Consider the following 18,412-nt stretch of genomic DNA (forward strand, 5'->3'; position numbering starts at 1 on the left):
TTAATCATTAAGATGTCTAATCGGTGCATCCCTAGTCAATTATTGTACGGTTTGATTGTGTTTGCACCATTTTCACTTTTTTCTGTTCTCTGTGCCATTTCAAAAAAGACAACCGTCGGGGCGTCGGTGGATTAGTGGATAGAGCAGGCGCCCCATGTACAAGGCTGTTGCCGCAGCAGCCCGGGTTCGAATCCAGCCTATGGCCCTTTGCTGCATGTCATCCCCTCTCTCTCTCTCCCCCTTTCACACTTGTCTGTCCTGTCCATTAAAGGCAAAATGCCCAAAAAAAGAAAAAAAAAGAAAAGACAACCGCGCACTATGACAACTTCGCCCAAAATGACTAGCTGGAACAAACAGGGAACATGTTACAATTCATTCTAATTATAATATTCAGTTTCCTGATTGATATTCATATTTCAGAATTCTGATGTTTTTCTCATGCAACCGCGCCTTTATGTATGTATATATACTGTGTATTTTTTAGGAGCAGCGATGCACATAATGAATGTAGGTATAATGAGGCCTGCAGAGGAGCCCACTGAGGCTGACTGACTCAGGATAAAACTGGCTGACTCCTGGCTAATATGGAGCTCTCTTAGAACTAACAAGCACAGTCTCCAACATGTTGAAGCCCCGTCGATTCAGGTCGGCAATCTGTTGTATCTGTCTTTGATTGCCTGGAAAAAAAAATCCAGCTTATGTTGCTCATTTAATCTGTCTCGGGTCCTTTTGGATCCAATCAAAATCACAAACCCAAGATCAGTAGCAATTTAAGTTTGGTCCTGACTTTGTAGTCCTTTGAGTTGTACTACAAAGTGTGAACCTAAGGTCTGTTTTTGGGTCTGGAAGTCTTGCTAAAGGTTTTTGTTTTCTAAAATCAAATTATCTGACAACCAAGGCCTTGTAATGTATTCTTATAAATGAAATGAAAACCAGTTTTCAGAGGAGCTTGTTTCCTGTTGTATTTTCATCTGTTTTGAGTTTGAAGAGAAAGAGTCATAATATCTAGAGGTAATGCAGAATAAGGCAAGTGCCAAATATGTGATATGTGCACAAAAAAATCCACCAACCACTTGACTTATATTGGAACTAAGCAAAAATTATTTCACCTTCCTGTCAGATCTTTCTACCTAAACTTGAGCATGAAACGGTGACATTAAATGGATCATTTTTGCAGTGTGCGCAGGAATTGAAGGGCAGATCAACCGGTATTAACATGTAAATCATTTCAGGATGTGGCGCTATCACTCAGAGTTGAGCACCAGTGATTTAATGACAGTCCACTCAGAGCCTCACGTGCTTCACAACTGCACCAGCAATTAGATTTCTGTGTGAAAAGATCTCCTGAGTTGATTATTTCCAGCCTGCTCCCAGTCATTCACTGGAAAGCGCTCTTTGTGTGGAGTTAATTTCCACTGAGAGCTGGCATGCAGTTGCAGGTCAGGGGAACTTCACCTTTCCCTTACTAATACATGTCCAATGAGGAAAACTCAATACTTAACTCAATTCCATGTACGCTCAGTCACTCATTTGTGAGGATGAAGCTTGTGGTGCTCTTGAACTGTATTGCATTATGTAGAGAGCTGTTTCTGTTGCCTAGCTTATATTATAGATATAAATGGGGTGGACAAAATAATAGAAACACCTGTCAGTGTGTTTCTCAGCTTTCCTCCTGAGAATTGGATAAGTAGATTGATGCCACTCCTATTTGAGAGTGGTATCAATCTTCACATCTAACTCTCAGTAAGAAAAAAAAGTTTGTCGCAAAATGCTTCTCATAGGTAAAACACTCTATTACAACCTGATTTTCACCAGACTATCTGTGGCTGCTGTTCAAGGCTGAAGTGGATTTAGTAGTTAAAGGAATATTTCATCCCACAAATCATTAGTATATTCATTTCTCACTCTATATACTAGGGGTGTAACGGTACACAAAAATCTCGGTTCGGTACATACCTCGGTACACAAGTCACGGTTCGCTTTTTTTCGGTACAGTAATGAAAAAAATGGACAACTATTAAATATCTTTGACTTATTGGTAACCTTATTAAAACATACCACCACAGCAGTTAACTCTTTTTACACAATTTTTGAATGAAACAAATGTATATAAAATCCTGCTGTTTTTTAAACACATTTTTTGAATGAAAAATATAAATATACATTTCTGCTTTAACAGTTTTACTCAGTTAAAATAAAAAGTATAGTGCAGCTGGTCAGCTTTAAAGCCTGCTCAGATTCAGTTTTACTAGGAACTTACTTAGCTTTCCCACTTTGTTAAAGTGCAGTAAACAAAACATGCTTATATCTAAAGTGCAGCTTAAACAATTTTACTCAACTCCAATGGCGTTGGTTATTTCTTTAACGCGATGGTCAGGGAAACGCTCTTTCTTTTTAAACGACGACGATATTGTAGTTTGCACCAGATTGCTTTTTCTAGTCGCGCCGGTTAACGTTCAAACTCGGGTGGTGTCGCTTTAGATGCGTTAGCATGTTAGACGTGTTTCCAAGTACATACCCGACCGCTGTTCTGCAGTGTCGGCACACTGCTTTTGTCTTGTCCACTTGTTTATTTCCATCTTTGTATTTTACCCTGAAACCAAAGTGTTCCCAAACGGAGGACTTAAGGTTTGCGGGTGGGTCTTCAGGTTCGTCAGATTCACTTGCCATGCTGTCAAAATGCACGAATGCGCTGCACAAAGTGAAAGCGGAGATTTATGGGACTCGGTCCGTCACTCAATTATGTCCGTCGGGGAACTAGATATTTTAAATGGTTCGGCTTGCAAAAACGGAATTAAAATAAAACAAAATAAAATAAAATAATATCCTGCGCCCAATAATTCGGTACAGAGTCGTGCCGAACCGAAAGTCGTGTACCGAACAGTTCTACACAAATACATGTACCGTTACGGCCCTACTATATACGTTTAATTTGTGAAGAAGATGTTGTTCTTGCGTGCCTTTGTTGAATGAAAATTCCAAAACGGAAATCCAGTCGAATGCTCAGTACTTCCAAACAGACAGCATTTTCTGATTGGGAGTTAAAAGTGAAACATATCTATGCTTTCCTCACAGTCAGACTTCATTTTCCTCGCTGAACACGGGAGCTGCTGGTCTACCGCTGCATCGATCATATAGTCTGTTTATTTTATTGTGTGACTTTTGTATTTCAAAGTCAAGAGCGCTCACACCACAAAATCTGGGGACCACAACGTCTCCAGAATTACACTGCGCAGTGCATTGCCTAGCAAAAAAACAGACAGCTTGACTTGAAGCAATCTCAGTCGACTGAGGGGTTTCAAATTGATGATTAGAATTTCAGACTGCCAGGCTGCAGCCCTGTGGCTAACATTACCTAATGATTATTAAAGGGTTTAACGACAGAGTGAAGCCGTTTTGGTGTCGGTGTGAGTTTGTTGGAACCTTTTAACAGCTGCTGCCGCATTAGATCCTGGTAACCAGGCAATGACTATGAACTGACCATTCGCTAGGAGGAGAGAGGCCCCAGAGACTGTCCTTCAGCTGCATCTTGGTGCAGCTGCACCCACAGACAGTTTTCTGGTGGGGAGTCAACTAAGCATGACATCAGCTGAGTAGGCGGTCTTCAATGTGGTCCAGGGCTCATTGTACACTGGGTTTTTTACAGATCTGGGGAAAATGGCATTTTCCTGCTGTGCACCTTGGGCATGGAAAATCTAAAATCAAAACATTTGTATCCATTGATGACTTTAAGGGCATCATGAAGGCATGTGGTTGTTTATATGAGAGGCCACTGTAGTAAATAGCTGTTCCTCTTTTATTGTGAATTTGGTATATCTCGTTGTATATGGTGTATTTTAATACCTTGTGGTTTTGTACGGCTGCTACCATGGCCAGGTCTCTTTCGTTAAAGAGATTTTTGATCTCAATGGGACTCCCCGGTAAAGTAAATACCCTGCTTAAAGAATTTAGCCATATGTGGCCAGATGACCTCCGAATATGGTCTGAGCAATTGGATCTCACCGTGTATTGGTTGTGTACACACTTGTAGTTAGAGCTGTCCACTTGTGATCCAATCACCCAGGACGCATGTTAATACCAGATGTAAACAGGGCCTACGTGTCAGCCCTGTGATTGACTGGCGACCTTGCCAAGGGTATACTTGCCCAATGTCAGCTGGGATGGACTACAGTCCCCTAGCGACCCTCAAGGTCATAGCTAATGGATGGATAGAAACACTAATGGACCAATTGACCTGAGTTCACATGGCATCTGTATTTCATGAAAAGAATGTGTTACGTACTGTATGTTTAAAACAACGTTATCTTTTGAATAACAAAAATATATTTAGAGTGTTTCCACACTATCCCAGTGCCTAACATCTTGCTATTTAAACATTGGATGAGACTGCATGGTGTTATGAAATGTTTCAGCACTTTAACTGTGATGATGCGGGATTCCCTAGAGGCAGCATTTTTTGTGACAGGTTTTAATAAAGGTGCACTTAAGCTCAGATGTAATGCAGTCCTGATGTGTGTGTGTGTGTGTGTGTGTGTGTGTGTGTGTGTATGATATAGAATGTAACTGGGTTAATTCAAAGAGTAATGTGAGGTCTGTGTTGCTTGAGGCATATGCCATGCGTCCCACGTGCCTGACTTCCAAATGAATCAAGGCTTTTCCACAGTGTTGATGCCACTAGCGAAGTGCATAGGGCTTTTTCAAACACTAAATATTACATCAAATAAGCCTGGCTGTGTCTCTGGTGTCACTAGTGAAAGCAGAATCAGCTTTTCAGGCTTGCAAAAAATCTTCATTGCTGATTGTGAATAGACTCCTCTAGTGATTCTAAATTTAGTTCCCAGCCTGATCTGCAGTAGTTCCCACGCAGAATGTTAGGTGACCCCAGCCTGCTAACTGCTTGAAATAATCAAAACATCTACTTCTCTTCCTTACTACAGTCAAGTAATATTGAATGCTATTAATATGTATAGTCTATTCTCTTTGTAGTGAGGTGAATGGTGCGCTCTGTGTACGAGGTCCTGTTGTCCTTGAAGCATGAAGTGTCAGCAAGTAGTGTGGTGATCTGTGCTGTAGACAAATTGCTTACACTCAACCAGCGATGAGTGATGATTACTCAAAATACAGTACATATGATAAATCCCAGACTGTTTTGGTTGGAATATCATGACTCATGAATGAACAACTGGGTATATTTATGTGGAACGAATATGATGTTGGGTACTTCAGAATGAACTGTCTGTTCCAGTCCAGCTTAATGACATCAGTGAAATACAATCCTTGTATTTGAATGTTTAATAAGAGGCAGGGACATTAGGATAACTTGTTTCACACCTGCTCTAAGTGGTCCCACCTTATTCAGTTTTCATGCGGCTGTATTTAAAGGAATAGTTCAACATTTTGGGAGGTGTGCTTAGTCACCTTCTTCAGAGTTTGAACACATAAACAGAACAGAGTCATCATTAATATTATTAGTAACACCTGTGCTTTTCATACTATGACAAGTCAAACTGTCTGCTGTGTGAAAAGCCTATTGGTTCTGGATAGAAAAAAAGAAGTTCATTATTCATGCTACATATATTTTTAACAGGACTTGATAACATGCTGCATCTAGCAGAAAAAGGTCCTTTGTTGGATTTTGAGTTACTGTTCAGTTATCCAGCAAATAAACAAATGCAAACAACCTGGAAAATGCATTTTGGCTCTCCTGGAAAGCCAGAGACTACTTAAATAAACATTTTTGGCTCTAAGCCCCTAAACAACTCTTCTCTGAGTTGCTCTGTAATCTCCTGCATGCAGCATTGTGCTCACTTAACCTTGCAGTAAGCTGTTGCCTTCTTCTGTGAAGCTTAAGTAATACAGGTCTGAGAGGGCAATCAAACGCTCACTAAGAAACAGTCAGCAACAGATCACAATCTCCGGAGGGTCTGTTTGTGCAGGATGGACTCTGCTATAGGCCATGATAATTTGGAGTTTCAGAAGCTTGTAACTCACCTTTTCACCCTGCTGTGTTTTTTGCTGAGTTGTGGGTTAGTCATTGAATTGCTGTCCACGTCGGACTGTTGCTTGTAATCCATCACTGCAAAGCAGCCCGCCTCCACCCCAATACTCCAAGCAGCAGCAGCAGCAGCTCTCTGTCCTAACTCCTCACCCAGTGCTACTCCCTCACTGGTGCTGTTTTGTAATTGGTTTGGCTGTGGTGGGCTGGAGGAGGGTTAGACAGGAGTTTAAAGCATGTTTTGAAGAGTTCACAGCCCACACACCAGAAGAAAATGTTAGCATTGTATGTTTCTGCAAACCACATATTTAAGTTACATCTGTACATTTCATATGTATCATATTAACTTTCCCTTAAAGTGAAGCAGTTTTACTTATATGCTTATAAGCTGAGTTTCTCATCAGAAGGAGGTGGATGGTGTGAGACCAAGGTGGGACAGATGCCAAGCTGCAGCCCATTGTCCGTGGCCAACAAACAACAAAAGTGGTTGTTTGTTAGGGAAACCTCAGTGGCATTTCTGGCCATTATTGTGCCACCAAAAGCAGGTGTCCTTAGAGCAGTGGTTCTCAAATATTGTGCTGCGGTACACTGGTGTGCCATGATACCAATCCAGGTGTGCCAACCACACATTATTATTGCAATATTCAACTGTGCCTTTACAAAAAGTTATGATTTAAGTTGTAATTGATTGTATTATATGTTTTAGCAAACTGTAGCTAAAAAATGTAATTTGATTTAAAAAAAAAAACCTTCATGGAGAACCTATTTGTCGCCATTTGAGCGTGGGAATTATAAGCGTGTGATACATCAAAAAGCCCTGATTGGCAGCCAGTGCGAGGAATGATAACATTTAAAAGGAGAAAGCCGTCAGCAGGACAATAGATCGCTTTATTGTACAGAGCAAATTACAACAAAGCACCAGCAAAGATGACCTACCGCTGAAAGAAAAGAGAAAGAAAACTGTCAGTAGACAATATCACGAATCACGAGTCTTATTTTTTTTCTTATTTTTATTGTCTTATGTTTGTGATAAGAGTGATTACACGTGTTGTAGAAACTATTGTGCACAGATATAAATACAGGTGTGCCTAGAGATTTTGGCTTAGTCTTTGATGTGTCGTGGGCACAAGAGTTTGAAATCCACCAACCAAGAGAGACATTGGTGGCATTTCCAGCAGCACTTATGCCACAAAAATCGTGCATATCCATGGTTTGTAGAAATCTACAATACCATGTATTCCACAGTTCTGTATTGATTTGTTATTTATTAGTAGTTGTTCACTCAGTCTCTGACGTTTCATGCTTGTTCTCTTCAACAGATTGAGAAGATCATGAACCTGATTGGAGCAGGCATTGAAACATCCAAAAAGAAACAGCCCACAACAAGCTCAGGTAACGCCTCACCACCATGATGATAGATTTTTTAATATATGCACTATGGAGTGTTTTTTTCAGAGATATGACTATGTGGTGTGTAATTTAGTGGTTGGTTAATACCAAATGACAACTGGGTCTTGGGGATTAAGTGAGTCTTATTCGTTAACCATTTATAAAACTCTTAATTGCCCTCGGTGCTGCTTTCATGATAGCCCCGTGGAGTTTATTGGACAGGATTTATATGTAATGTTAGCAGCAACCAAACTTTTTACACCCTGTCACTGATTACATTTGTGAGCAGCTTTTCCAAGAGCTGCTATTCATTATTCAAACACCTTCAGAAGGCATGGAGAGGAGGGTTTATTTTGCCCTTATAAGTCAAAGAGATTCAAGCTGACATTTGTTTGGCACAATGCTGTTTTTTCCTTATAAACAAAGTTTTCACGTTGTGCGAAATCTAATTCTGAATTCCACTCACTGTCATATTTTTTATTTTCTGGAGTTACTGTATATCTCAATAGGGCTTGAATTGATAGTACGCTTCATCAAGTGTCCTTCAGGCGGTGCAGAAGGAGAAGCCAGCTGGCACCGGCTCAGTTTGTTTAGGTAACACTCCTGAGTTGATACAGTGTAAACCTACCTCCATTAGAGACTCTGCCATAAGGTGGTTTCATCATATAGTATTGTGTAACAGCTCCTCTGGGTGTGCACAGGATTGCCTTTAAGAAATCTACTCAGATTTATTAAGAAGAAATCTTCATTAGTTATGTGCAGTATGTTTCATGGATTAACAATCTGCTAACCACAGCAAGGTGAAACACCGCCCAAGCTGTAAGACAGGAACAGTAAAATATGTGCTAGTGATAAATGCATATAAAGTAAGGAAGCAGGAAATAGAGATTTAAAGTAACAGTTCAGCAAAAAATCAGAAATACATATTTTTCCTTTTTACCTGTAGTGTTGTTTTGGTGTGTGTTGCGGAGTGTTGCAGATATCGGCTGTAGTGATTTCTGCCTTCTCTTCAGTATAATAAAACTAGATGGCGCTCAGCTTGTGGTGCTCAAAGCATTGAAAAAAAAAACATTTAAAAAACTCAACAGTAATGTCTCTCCAGAAATCATGACCCACTTGATATGAACACGAGTAGAACGCAGTGCAGGACGCAGACTGAGGTTTATTGCCACAAAAGATAATGATATGGGAACGGTGGTGAGGGATGGAAGTCCATGGGGAGGAATGAGGTGGCTGAGAGGAAGCTGGGGGGGAAGGGAGGAGTGGAGAGCAGGTGAAGCTGGCAGGTAGGTAACTGGTGATCCTGGGGCGCAGGAAAAACTCAGTTTAATAGCAGGAAAACATGAGGAAGAGAAATGCCAAGAATAAACTTAGTTGGCCTTGATGTGTAGCTACCACAAAAGATTAAACAATAATCTGGCGGTGAGTGGTTGGAGAGCTGGAATAAAAAATGCTGCAGGTGGATGAACTGATGAGAGGCAGGTGCGCATGATGAGCTGATAGCAGGCAGGTGAGTGTGATAAACAGAGCCAGGTACCAGAGAAATCAGGGAGGGAGACCACACTGGGTCTGCACCATCACAGCATCAGCACATACCTGCAGTGGGCCAAGTAGGTGGAGTCTGCACACCATTTGACAGTTACTGTAGCTGGCAAATACGGCGCTAAAATTGAGCAGCGAGAGGGGCATTTACATCACCGTCAACCATACAAACCCAAACAAGTCAAGGGAGACTGATGAGACAGAACTGATGAACCCTATTGTCAACTTTACTGTCCATGTCAGCAATTATCTGCCAACTAGGAAAGCTGGTTGTTGCCACTCGTTGACAGATTGCACTCCATTTAAAGAGCTGTCGAGTTAAGTGGTGCAATGACGCACCGAAATGGACCCACAGACAAAACAAAACACAGCGAGGGGAAGGTGAAGGGAATGAGAGGCTTGTGCTTGTGACAGCGCGAGCTGTGAACATTAACGGCGTCCTCCTCGGCTGAGCTGTAATGTCGGCTAGCTAAGTGATCCTAAGTGAGCTAGCAGTAGATGCACACTTGTGTCTGTGTGGTGATTCAGTTGGTAGGTGTAGTTCGGTAAAAAGAAAATAGTTCCTACATGAAACTACTCACAACAAGGTCTGTGGATTGTCTTGAGTAACAGGGTCACAATTTAGAGACACTGCTGTTGAATTTTGAGTTTTGAGTACCACATGCTGAGTGTCGTCTTTTTCCATTATATTCGAGAGAGGGTAGACATCTCTACGGCATCTTACACCAAGACAATCTAGACTGAAAAACAGCACTAAAGGTAAAAGGAAAAATATACATTTGATTATGGGGTGAACTGCCCCTTTAAGACTTTTACTGCTGAACCACTATTTAAACCTACATGTGTTAGCATGTCGTCAGGTAATTATATTGCGCCTTACATCACTCCGTCCTGTCAGCCCATTACAAAGGCTTCAAGTGTATATGCAGTTAAATGGCAATACTCGTAATGGAAAAAAAGGTAAGTTATAGTTTGACCTATGCAGCCAATTGAACTAAACGCAGAGTACAAAATGTTACGGACATCTACTCTTTTGATCAAATCTCTTGTTGATTTCATATGTCCACTTTTACTTTCACTCAAGAAGGGGAAGTGTAGATGGTATGAATATGGGGTTTATTTCTTTTAGCCTTCAAATAATAAATATTCTCTAACTTAATTATATCATTTTAACTAAATAAAACAATTTAATTATATAGCTTCTTCTAGAAACAGTGCAGCTCAGAATACCTCACATGATGAAAGAGAAAAGCGCAGATCATTTAGACAACAAAATATTTAAATACATTTAAACTGAGAAGTGAAGCAATGAATAAACTATTCAACGTCATAAAATAAACATAATTATGACTTCAAAAGAACAGTTAAAATGGGAAAATAAAATAAATAACAGTAACAACGCCAATTATTGTCACCATAACTACTTTCACCATCTTCATCTTAATTTTTTCTAATGTGTTATATATATATATATATATATATATATATATATATATATATATTATTTTAAGCCAAAAGGAAATACATATTAACAAAACGATCTCAAAGCAAAGCCGGTTTCCATCGCAGTGTTAATTTATGATTTTAATTGTAACCTGACTTCCAGCACACCCGAAGCATTCTCAGATTAATTGCTGTCCTAACAATTAAGACCAGGGCTTATTCTACATTACATAAGAGGAAATATGTTGTTTGTTTGTTTTTTTTCTTTTACACATATAGGTGTGAGCTATTTATAGGCCTGGTTTGAAGGAGGGAATGCTGAAAGTGTCCCAGATTCAGCTGAGTCATGCAGTTGCTGCTCCGATTCTAATCGGAGATTGTGCACAAGTAGTTCTGGAGGTTGCGAAGATGCTTTTGTTGCTGTTTTCGTACGTGTCGCTTAGTAAAGAGGTCACATTTCTTTTTCCCACAGTGTAATGAAAGGGAACAAACAGGTACCCATCAGAGTCATCACCAGGAGAGGGAGGGAGAGGGGAGAGGAGAGGTAGAGGAGAGGAGGGGAAAAGAGAAGGAGATGAGGGAGATTACACAAAGATGGAAACACAAATCGTCACGCTTCTTTCCACATTTATTTTTTATTGTGACAGAACTGGGAGAACCTTATCCACTGTCCCTGTTTTCGTGAATTCTCATACCATCCACCTTCTTCTTGTTTGCTGTCCCTCATATCAGGAGCCAAGGATGGCCAATTCATCTTCTGGAAGCAGATTTGTGGACATCAGATTTCAGATTTTGTGCAGCTACAAAAACTCGCCTTGCAGTTTTGCACCATTCTTCATACTCAAGGATGAGGTTGTTTGTGTTGTGTGCCCATCACGAGTGCCTCGATTGTGTGCTAAGAGAGCACTGAGTAAATGAGCTTAAAAAGAGAGAGGGAGTGGAGAGAGAGAGAGCTCAGCTAACAGCACACAGGAGGCATCGGCTCGGTTTGTGTACAGGCACACTCTGACGTTCAAAGGAAAAGAGTCCGCCTTCAGTTTCCCTGAATTAATTCAGCTTTGCGGCTCATTTTCTCCAGTGCTTGGGTGTGTTGACAAGGAGCTAGTGCTTTTTCTGCTGCTCTGATAAAGAGGCACGGCTTTATCTAGGCACAACCTCTACCTCTTCCTCTGTAAATAGGTCTTTCTGGGCGCTCCTCGGAGCCAAGTCTAGACCTAGCAGTGCTCAAACAGTACAGAAACCCACTTGGATAGATTTGACAGCATGGCCTGTATAAAAGGGGATAAGACAGTGACCCAGTTCCCCCCCACGGAGGAGCATCGGATACTCTGTCAGTCAGTAATTAGGTCCTACTACCGTGGGAGGTGTTGCTGTCCCAAATGAATGGAGGTAATTGGATGGGGTGGCCGGTATTTTTAACAGTCTTTGTCTGGATACTGTGGTGTAAGAGCTGACTTTGGTATGATGCTCGGGAGGGAAGAGTAAAGAAGGAGGAGGAGTTGTGGGATCTCGTAGTGAATCATAATTAGTCCACTTCAATCCTTCTTACGTCCTATTACCATCTTATCTCCCCCATATGTTTCATCGCCTCCTCCTTTATTAGTCTTTCTCTGTCTCTTATCTGTCTCCTGCTCATTCTCTCCCTTTCTCACTCAATCACTCCCTCCTTCCATCATCTCTCTCCTCAGTCAGGGCAAATCTGACAGCAGCTTCTCTTCCTGATAACAAATGATGAGCATTGGTCCTTGTGGATGACTGACGGGTCATGGAGACCCGACTTGGCCTTTTACCTGATCGTTAACGCCAGAGCAACAGGGGTACAGGCGGCCAATTACGGAGGAGGTTCAATCAATAGCCCTTCACTTTGCTTCCCTCTGTTGGCACCGCTTCTCCTTGCCCTGACTGCCTTACTGACTGGCTGACTACCCATCTGGGAATGTGTGAGGTGATTGCAAGCAGCTTGAAAGCCTGCATAATTACGCTCTGCCTGCAGCTGTACCCAGATAACACCAGTGACGGACCCAGTGAGCAGCCCTGCATAGGTGGGTGCTAAAGTCTACCACTCCCTTTGTAGACCGAGGCAGTCTTTCTACCCAAAATCTATCTTAATTATATATTACCTCACTTGTTTTATCTAGGCTTTTTTTTTCTCCTGCAAGTAGCCTCTGTTGTGCTGTAAAAACGCTTGATATGACACGAGCATCTGGAAGTACATAATTGAATTTGCCTCTTTTCTGTCATGCTGTATGACTGCGTGAGATGAAGAAGAGACAGGACTTGAAGTGCGGGTCGCCTCTTCTCTTCTCCTGTACGAGTGCATTAGAGACTTCTGCTGACTTGAATCAATGCTGCCCCCCCTTGTCCTATCATCAAAGTAAGATGTAAATGAATTAAAGCCGTCTGCTAATAAGTAGGGGCTTGATGAGGCGCTTTGTTTCAATATTCCGTGTTAGGCTTAAAATATTTGGCGCTGCTCCTGCAGGAGAGGATCGGGTCTTCGTCATCCCTTTACATTCTAGTCATTCTTGGCAGAGCAGGACTGTGATTTTTGGGCTCTCGGTGCTTGTTCCTTGCCTCTGATGGTGGTGTCCTTTCTGCACTGGCAAGATCAGAGTGCCTCTGCAATTCTAATCAGTGCAGTGGGGGAAGCGAGAGGGGGAGAGGTGGGGTAAGGTTAGGGAGAGACAGACAGAGGAGAGCGAGGATGTGTGCATTTGTGTGAGGGGAAAAAAGGGGTGCAAGATAGAAGGGGAAAAGGGGTAGAGAGACAGACGACGAAGAGAGAGGAAGAGTGTGTGTGTTTTTGCATCTGTCTGTGTGTTTGAGGACGAGAGGCAGGGAGCGAGACAGAGTGAGGGAGAGAGCGGCAGAGGGAGGGGAATTGATATAGTGGGAGAGTGAGGGAGAGAGAGGTGGTTACGTGGAGCAGCACCCCACTTCATCAGGCAGCATACGGCAGCCCTGCAGTGCGATCACACAATATGGGAATGGGGCTATGAGATCGAGAGCAAGAGAAAGAAAGCAGAGAGAGACGAGAGCGAGGAGGGGGGAGTTAAAAAGAAGAGCTTGAGGGATTTGCTTGGATGAGAAGGGGGGATGATCTGAGTCTGTTGCCTGTCGTGGATGTGGGAAGGACGTGGCAGCAGTGGCTGAGGTTGAGGCAGATCTGTGGTCTCCTGTGTAAGAAGTAGCCGGCGTCAGGACGTTATGCCCTGTGAGCAGTGAGGGGTAGCGCGTGTGAGCCAGGAGCAGCTGCTGTGACTGCATCTGCGCTGCCTGCATGTCTCAGACAGGCAGGGGATGCAGCAAACCTCTGCCCTGAGCACAGAGGCTGCTAGCTGTACCCAGCGAGGAGAAGAACCAGGTGGGCTGGGGCGGGAGTGGGGGCGCCTGCCTCAGGAAGGAGCTAGCTTAACCTGCACTGTGGTCCCGCAGTGATCCTCGCTTCAGAGTCAAGAGGCTCACCTGCCGTCTGTTGGATCTGAACCTGGATTTACTGCTTTGAGAGATGAGAAGCACGTTCTCTGGCGGAGCCGCACAGCCAGCAGCCTGCTGAAGAGTGTGAATGCTGGGCAGCACTGGCACCACCAAGGACACCGAGCCTTTTTCCACTGGCAGACAGCTTACCAGGAGCTTTATCAAGGAATCTATATTTGGATTTGATTATGAATTGAGGAGTTTGGAATCAGCACACTGTGGAAATCCTAAGCCAACGTTTCTTTTTTTGATGTAGGATTTACAATATGTCTACCTGACCATACTCCTTGTGGCTCTGGAGTAAAGATGAAAAATGATTTAAACAAACGTGTATTCCTTGATCAAAAATAACATGAGTACCTCAACAGTACTTTAGAATGCTGCTACCTTCATTGTATGAGCCGTGTCCTAGCTCTCAAAGAGATTGACCAATGAAGCCATGGGACTCAGCCAGAGCTTTACAAGTATGTGGTGAAAACCGTGACCAATTTATTTTGGGGGAAATTAATATTTCTGTGTTAGACCCTGATGGAGTAATTTCTGATTTTAGGAAGAATGACGGGGATAGTTTTAGCAGAGTAAATAATGTGTGATGTGTGAAAATGTTTGATTTAGTGATTTCCATTTTCCCTCAGCTTGAAAATTATTTAGCCTCCTGATTTGTAGTGTTCAAATTTGTTGTTTTTGGACTAGCTAGGCACTTGTTCATACACTCGCTCATCTGCTCACTAAAGGAATGTTTAGTGAACCCTGTTTGTTGGAAGATGCCGTAGTGGCTCAGTCCAACATAACTCACTATACCAAGCTTCAGATGGGCTTCCTTCCCTGCACTACCTCCACCCTCGCCTGACATTTTTAGTCAGTCACACTAACACCAGTGGGTGTATATTAGCCTAGTCAGTCCCCTGCAGGGCTTGAGCTGGGCCTGCAGCACTTCCTACCCTCCTCCTGTGTTTGAGTTAGCTGGGCCCCCAACCGTACCTTGGGAGCCCCTCACCCCCGGCCTGGACCCTGTCTCCCCCCCACCCCGCCTGGTGCTGCTGCACTCGGCTCTGCCTCTGCTGGCCGAGGATGATGTGGCAATGCCATGTGTCGTCCTCTGAGTGCCGCTGCTACCGGCTGAACGGCTTCTCCCTGCTGAAGCGCTTCCCTCTCTCGGCAGATGGGGCCTGTGGTAAAGCCCTGGACCAGCCGGTCGGAGAGTGGCTGGAGCACGTGGGGCTGCCGCAGTACGAGAGCAAGTTCCTGCTCAATGGCTTCGACGACCTACGATTCATGGTGAGTCACCTGCAGCACGTCATCTCAGGGGTCGGTTCCACTTTACATCACTCTGCCTCTCCCTGTGTCAACCTAGCTACATTTGTCTTTTTATGTCACCACTCTGCTCTCTCACCCTCTGCCTGTCTGTCAGTAGCTCCACTCCCCCCCCCCACCTTTCTCTTTCCCACTCACCCCTGCACCTTCTCTCATCCTTCCCCCTTTCCCCTCTCCCCTTTTATAACTCCTCTGCACCTCCTGTGCGATGCATGACCCTGCTAAGATTTATGGCCCCACACTGAATCCCTTTAAAGAATGTGGGCTGTCACCAGTGGAAAGACAAATGACAACCAGAACCCATTAACTTTTTCCCAGCTTTCCCAATCATGTTATCTCATTTACTGCACAATTCTAAATCCACCTCCTCCCCTCTATATTGAATCTTCTGATTTACAGTCACTGGACTTGACCTCTGTGTAGATACACTCAGATGACGTGAACAAACAGTCCTCACTCTAAACACACCGTAGCTGCATGGTTGCTTGCCAAATCTCACTAAATCCACCACCTATTATGCTTGTGGTGCTTATGAGTCTTGCAATAACTGCACAATGTATGATTAGACTGCAGCAGCATGCTAGTGTTGTATTTATAGTCTATACACTCCTGGTTTTTAGAGTGTAGTCACACATTTTTGCATGCAGACATTTACTTTGGTTAAAAGTTATTATGTCACTAGTAAATGAATTATCAAAAGACACATGATTTGTCCTCCGTGATGATTTAAAAACATGATCAGACAGTTTCTGGAAAACATTGACACATTTTGGATGAATGTTTTGCATTTTTAAAACACCTCCATCAAATTACATATTGATAGATTCATTCAGCTGCAGCTCAAAAGACGTCCACATTCTGACTGAAAGCATTATCATGTTTCCCGTAGAGAACATCACAAGGAAACTTGATATTGCATTTGGTGATGATTGTAGAAAACACCATTACGTTTCCAATCCCCTGGTCATGTTACTCTGAAAAAACACGGCCATACACTGTAAATAACCAGGCCCAAAGGGTAAATGCGGACATTTCGCAGACCACAGAGCTGCATTAGCACTATAGGCTATATGTTACATCAGTTTGTCACAGCTGAGCTCACTTAAGTGAGACCAGCGAGCTCAGAGGCAAAGTGGTTGTGTTCTTCTTTCCGATAAGGCATGAGATCACAACATAATGGGAGTCCTTATGAACACTTGATCACTCCTACTATGAGGTGCCATGGAGATCTGAGCTTTAGGGTCAGATTTGTTCATGAAGTGACAACAAGCCTAAAGGAGCAGTATATGTAGTAATATAATATAATTATAGTAAAAGGAATACAGTAGTGGTGTGCAATATGGATTGTTGGGGCCAGCTTTTTGCCTTTATATACAGTATACTATATATATATCGATATTGTGTAATATATTTGAAACAATAAGTAACAAAACATTTTAGTACAGAAACACCAAAGATATGTTTGAGGTTATTCAGAAACTGGAAAACTGGGAAATAGATTGGTATTATTTCAATATCGTGATATGAGACAAGTAGTGATGCGTGAATAAAGATTTTTTAAAACCTGCATCATCCTGGCCAATCAAGAGAGTGAATCCGCCCCAGTGAACCTGCAAACACGCATTAATCAACCACCTGGACCTGGGCCGCAAATTGTCTGGTAATGACCATTGCTAAAAACAACCTACTTGCTGTTGGCTATAATGTATGTCATTTCCAGTAAATATCACAAAAAAACAAGTGTTACACACGTAGGGAAGACAGCAAGTCCTCACCCATCTTTTGCGTAGTTTCATCCTAAATTTGATCTCGAGCGCACAGCTGATATCCTACGTGGTATGTTTAATGACGTAACAGAAGTGCATATTTAGCAATTCAGTGTGGACAGAGAGACGTTTGCTCTTAGGACATGGTGGTAGGCCTATATATTCTTACCAGACAGATTTAAATATGTTGTACTTTAACAAAATTTCCTGGCCAAGAATTGGATAACAGAAACACTGAGCGCAGTACGGCTGATGATAAAGCTGCTTGCTGTGTGTGTTCGAGAGACAGAGAGAGAAATGGAGAAAGGGTGGAAGGTGGACTTTTGCACAATTACTCTGAACGCTGCTTTGTCACTTAATGAGTTATGGGTTGACCCGCGCATCACTAGAGACTAGATATCATCTCTGATTTGGATATTGTTCTGTCATATGTGTTGTCTTTTCCTGGTTTTAAAGGCTGCATTACAGTAAAGTGGTGTCATTTTCTAAACCTACCAGACTGTTCTAGCCGTTTTGTTATTTGCCCACATTACTGTTGATTAATTACCAAAAATCTTAATGTGTAATAGTCAACCTGACAATATCGTGGCAATATCGATATTGAGGTGTTTGGTCAGAAATATTGTGATGTGCGATTTCCTCCATTTGGCCTGGCCCTAGCGACTAGTTCTTTTTTCAACTGTAAAATGTCCTGCTCAGTACATTTCATAGTCAGAGTCTTGTAAAGACTAATTTAAAGGACCCGTTTTTCTTACGTGGTGACAGGAAATGAGGGGACATGGATAGATAGGAAGTGGTGTGCAGCAGTGGAATTGAGCTGATGATGTTGTGTATGTATCTTAACCACTAGACCATCTCAATGCCTGAGGATCCTTTTAATTTTTTTATTGATATCAGTATCAGCCTCAAAAATCATTTGGGCTTTAGTATGGATAAAATCCTTTATCCCTTTACGTGTAATATTATTGTATGTAATAATATTACATACCACGATAAAGTATACTCTCTGGCCTTTCAATTTAAGAAATAGATAATGTTGAAATGCTCACTAATCAAGTAAATTGAATACCTGACAAATAAAGGTACTTATTTAAATTGATGCCATAAATCAGTCCTGCTTATTGATTTGCAGCATCACCCACAATAGCCTAATGCAACCAGAGATATTAAAGAAACAGCTAGTGGAGTATTAAACGTATTGCAAAATCTTTACTGGCTGACACAAATTCTTTTATTGTCCCACTGTGGCCGACACTAATGTACAGATATCTAGAAAGAAAACAAAGCAGCCTTATTGTCTTATTGGTTTGGAAGATACCACATTGATCAAGATTTAATGTGATGAGGACGATGGGTCATTAAGCATTCTGATATTCATTTTCATGCCACGACTAATGTGTCTGCTGGACTTGATGCATCAAGGAGATAAATCATTAATTTCACAAGGCAAATTACCCATGGATATTTACAAGGATGTGGAAGTTGC

At 42.2% G+C, this 18,412-nt stretch overlaps 1 protein-coding gene across 12 annotated transcripts in view; it reads left to right on the plus strand.

Annotated features, from left to right (window-relative positions):
• Positions 1-18,412, plus strand: part of anks1ab (ankyrin repeat and sterile alpha motif domain containing 1Ab) — a 65,583-nt gene that overhangs the window by 13,649 nt on the left and 33,522 nt on the right. For 11 of the 12 annotated variants that reach the window (XR_004501676.2, XM_033626863.2, XM_033626862.2 and 8 more), the window contains 2 exons: positions 7,315-7,387; positions 15,009-15,124. Coding sequence is in view for 11 of the 12 variants with exons in the window: in XM_033626863.2 (XP_033482754.1) it covers positions 7,315-7,387; positions 15,009-15,124 (189 nt within the window). In the remaining variant the exon portion in view is untranslated. Of the gene's footprint in view, positions 1-7,314; positions 7,388-13,060; positions 14,311-15,008; positions 15,125-18,412 lie in introns of those variants that run through there. The other variant, XM_033626869.2, reaches the window with a different exon arrangement.

Source organism: Epinephelus lanceolatus, chromosome 1, assembly GCF_041903045.1.
Source record: "Epinephelus lanceolatus isolate andai-2023 chromosome 1, ASM4190304v1, whole genome shotgun sequence".
In the NCBI taxonomy this organism is placed as follows: Eukaryota; Metazoa; Chordata; class Actinopteri; order Perciformes; family Serranidae; genus Epinephelus; species Epinephelus lanceolatus.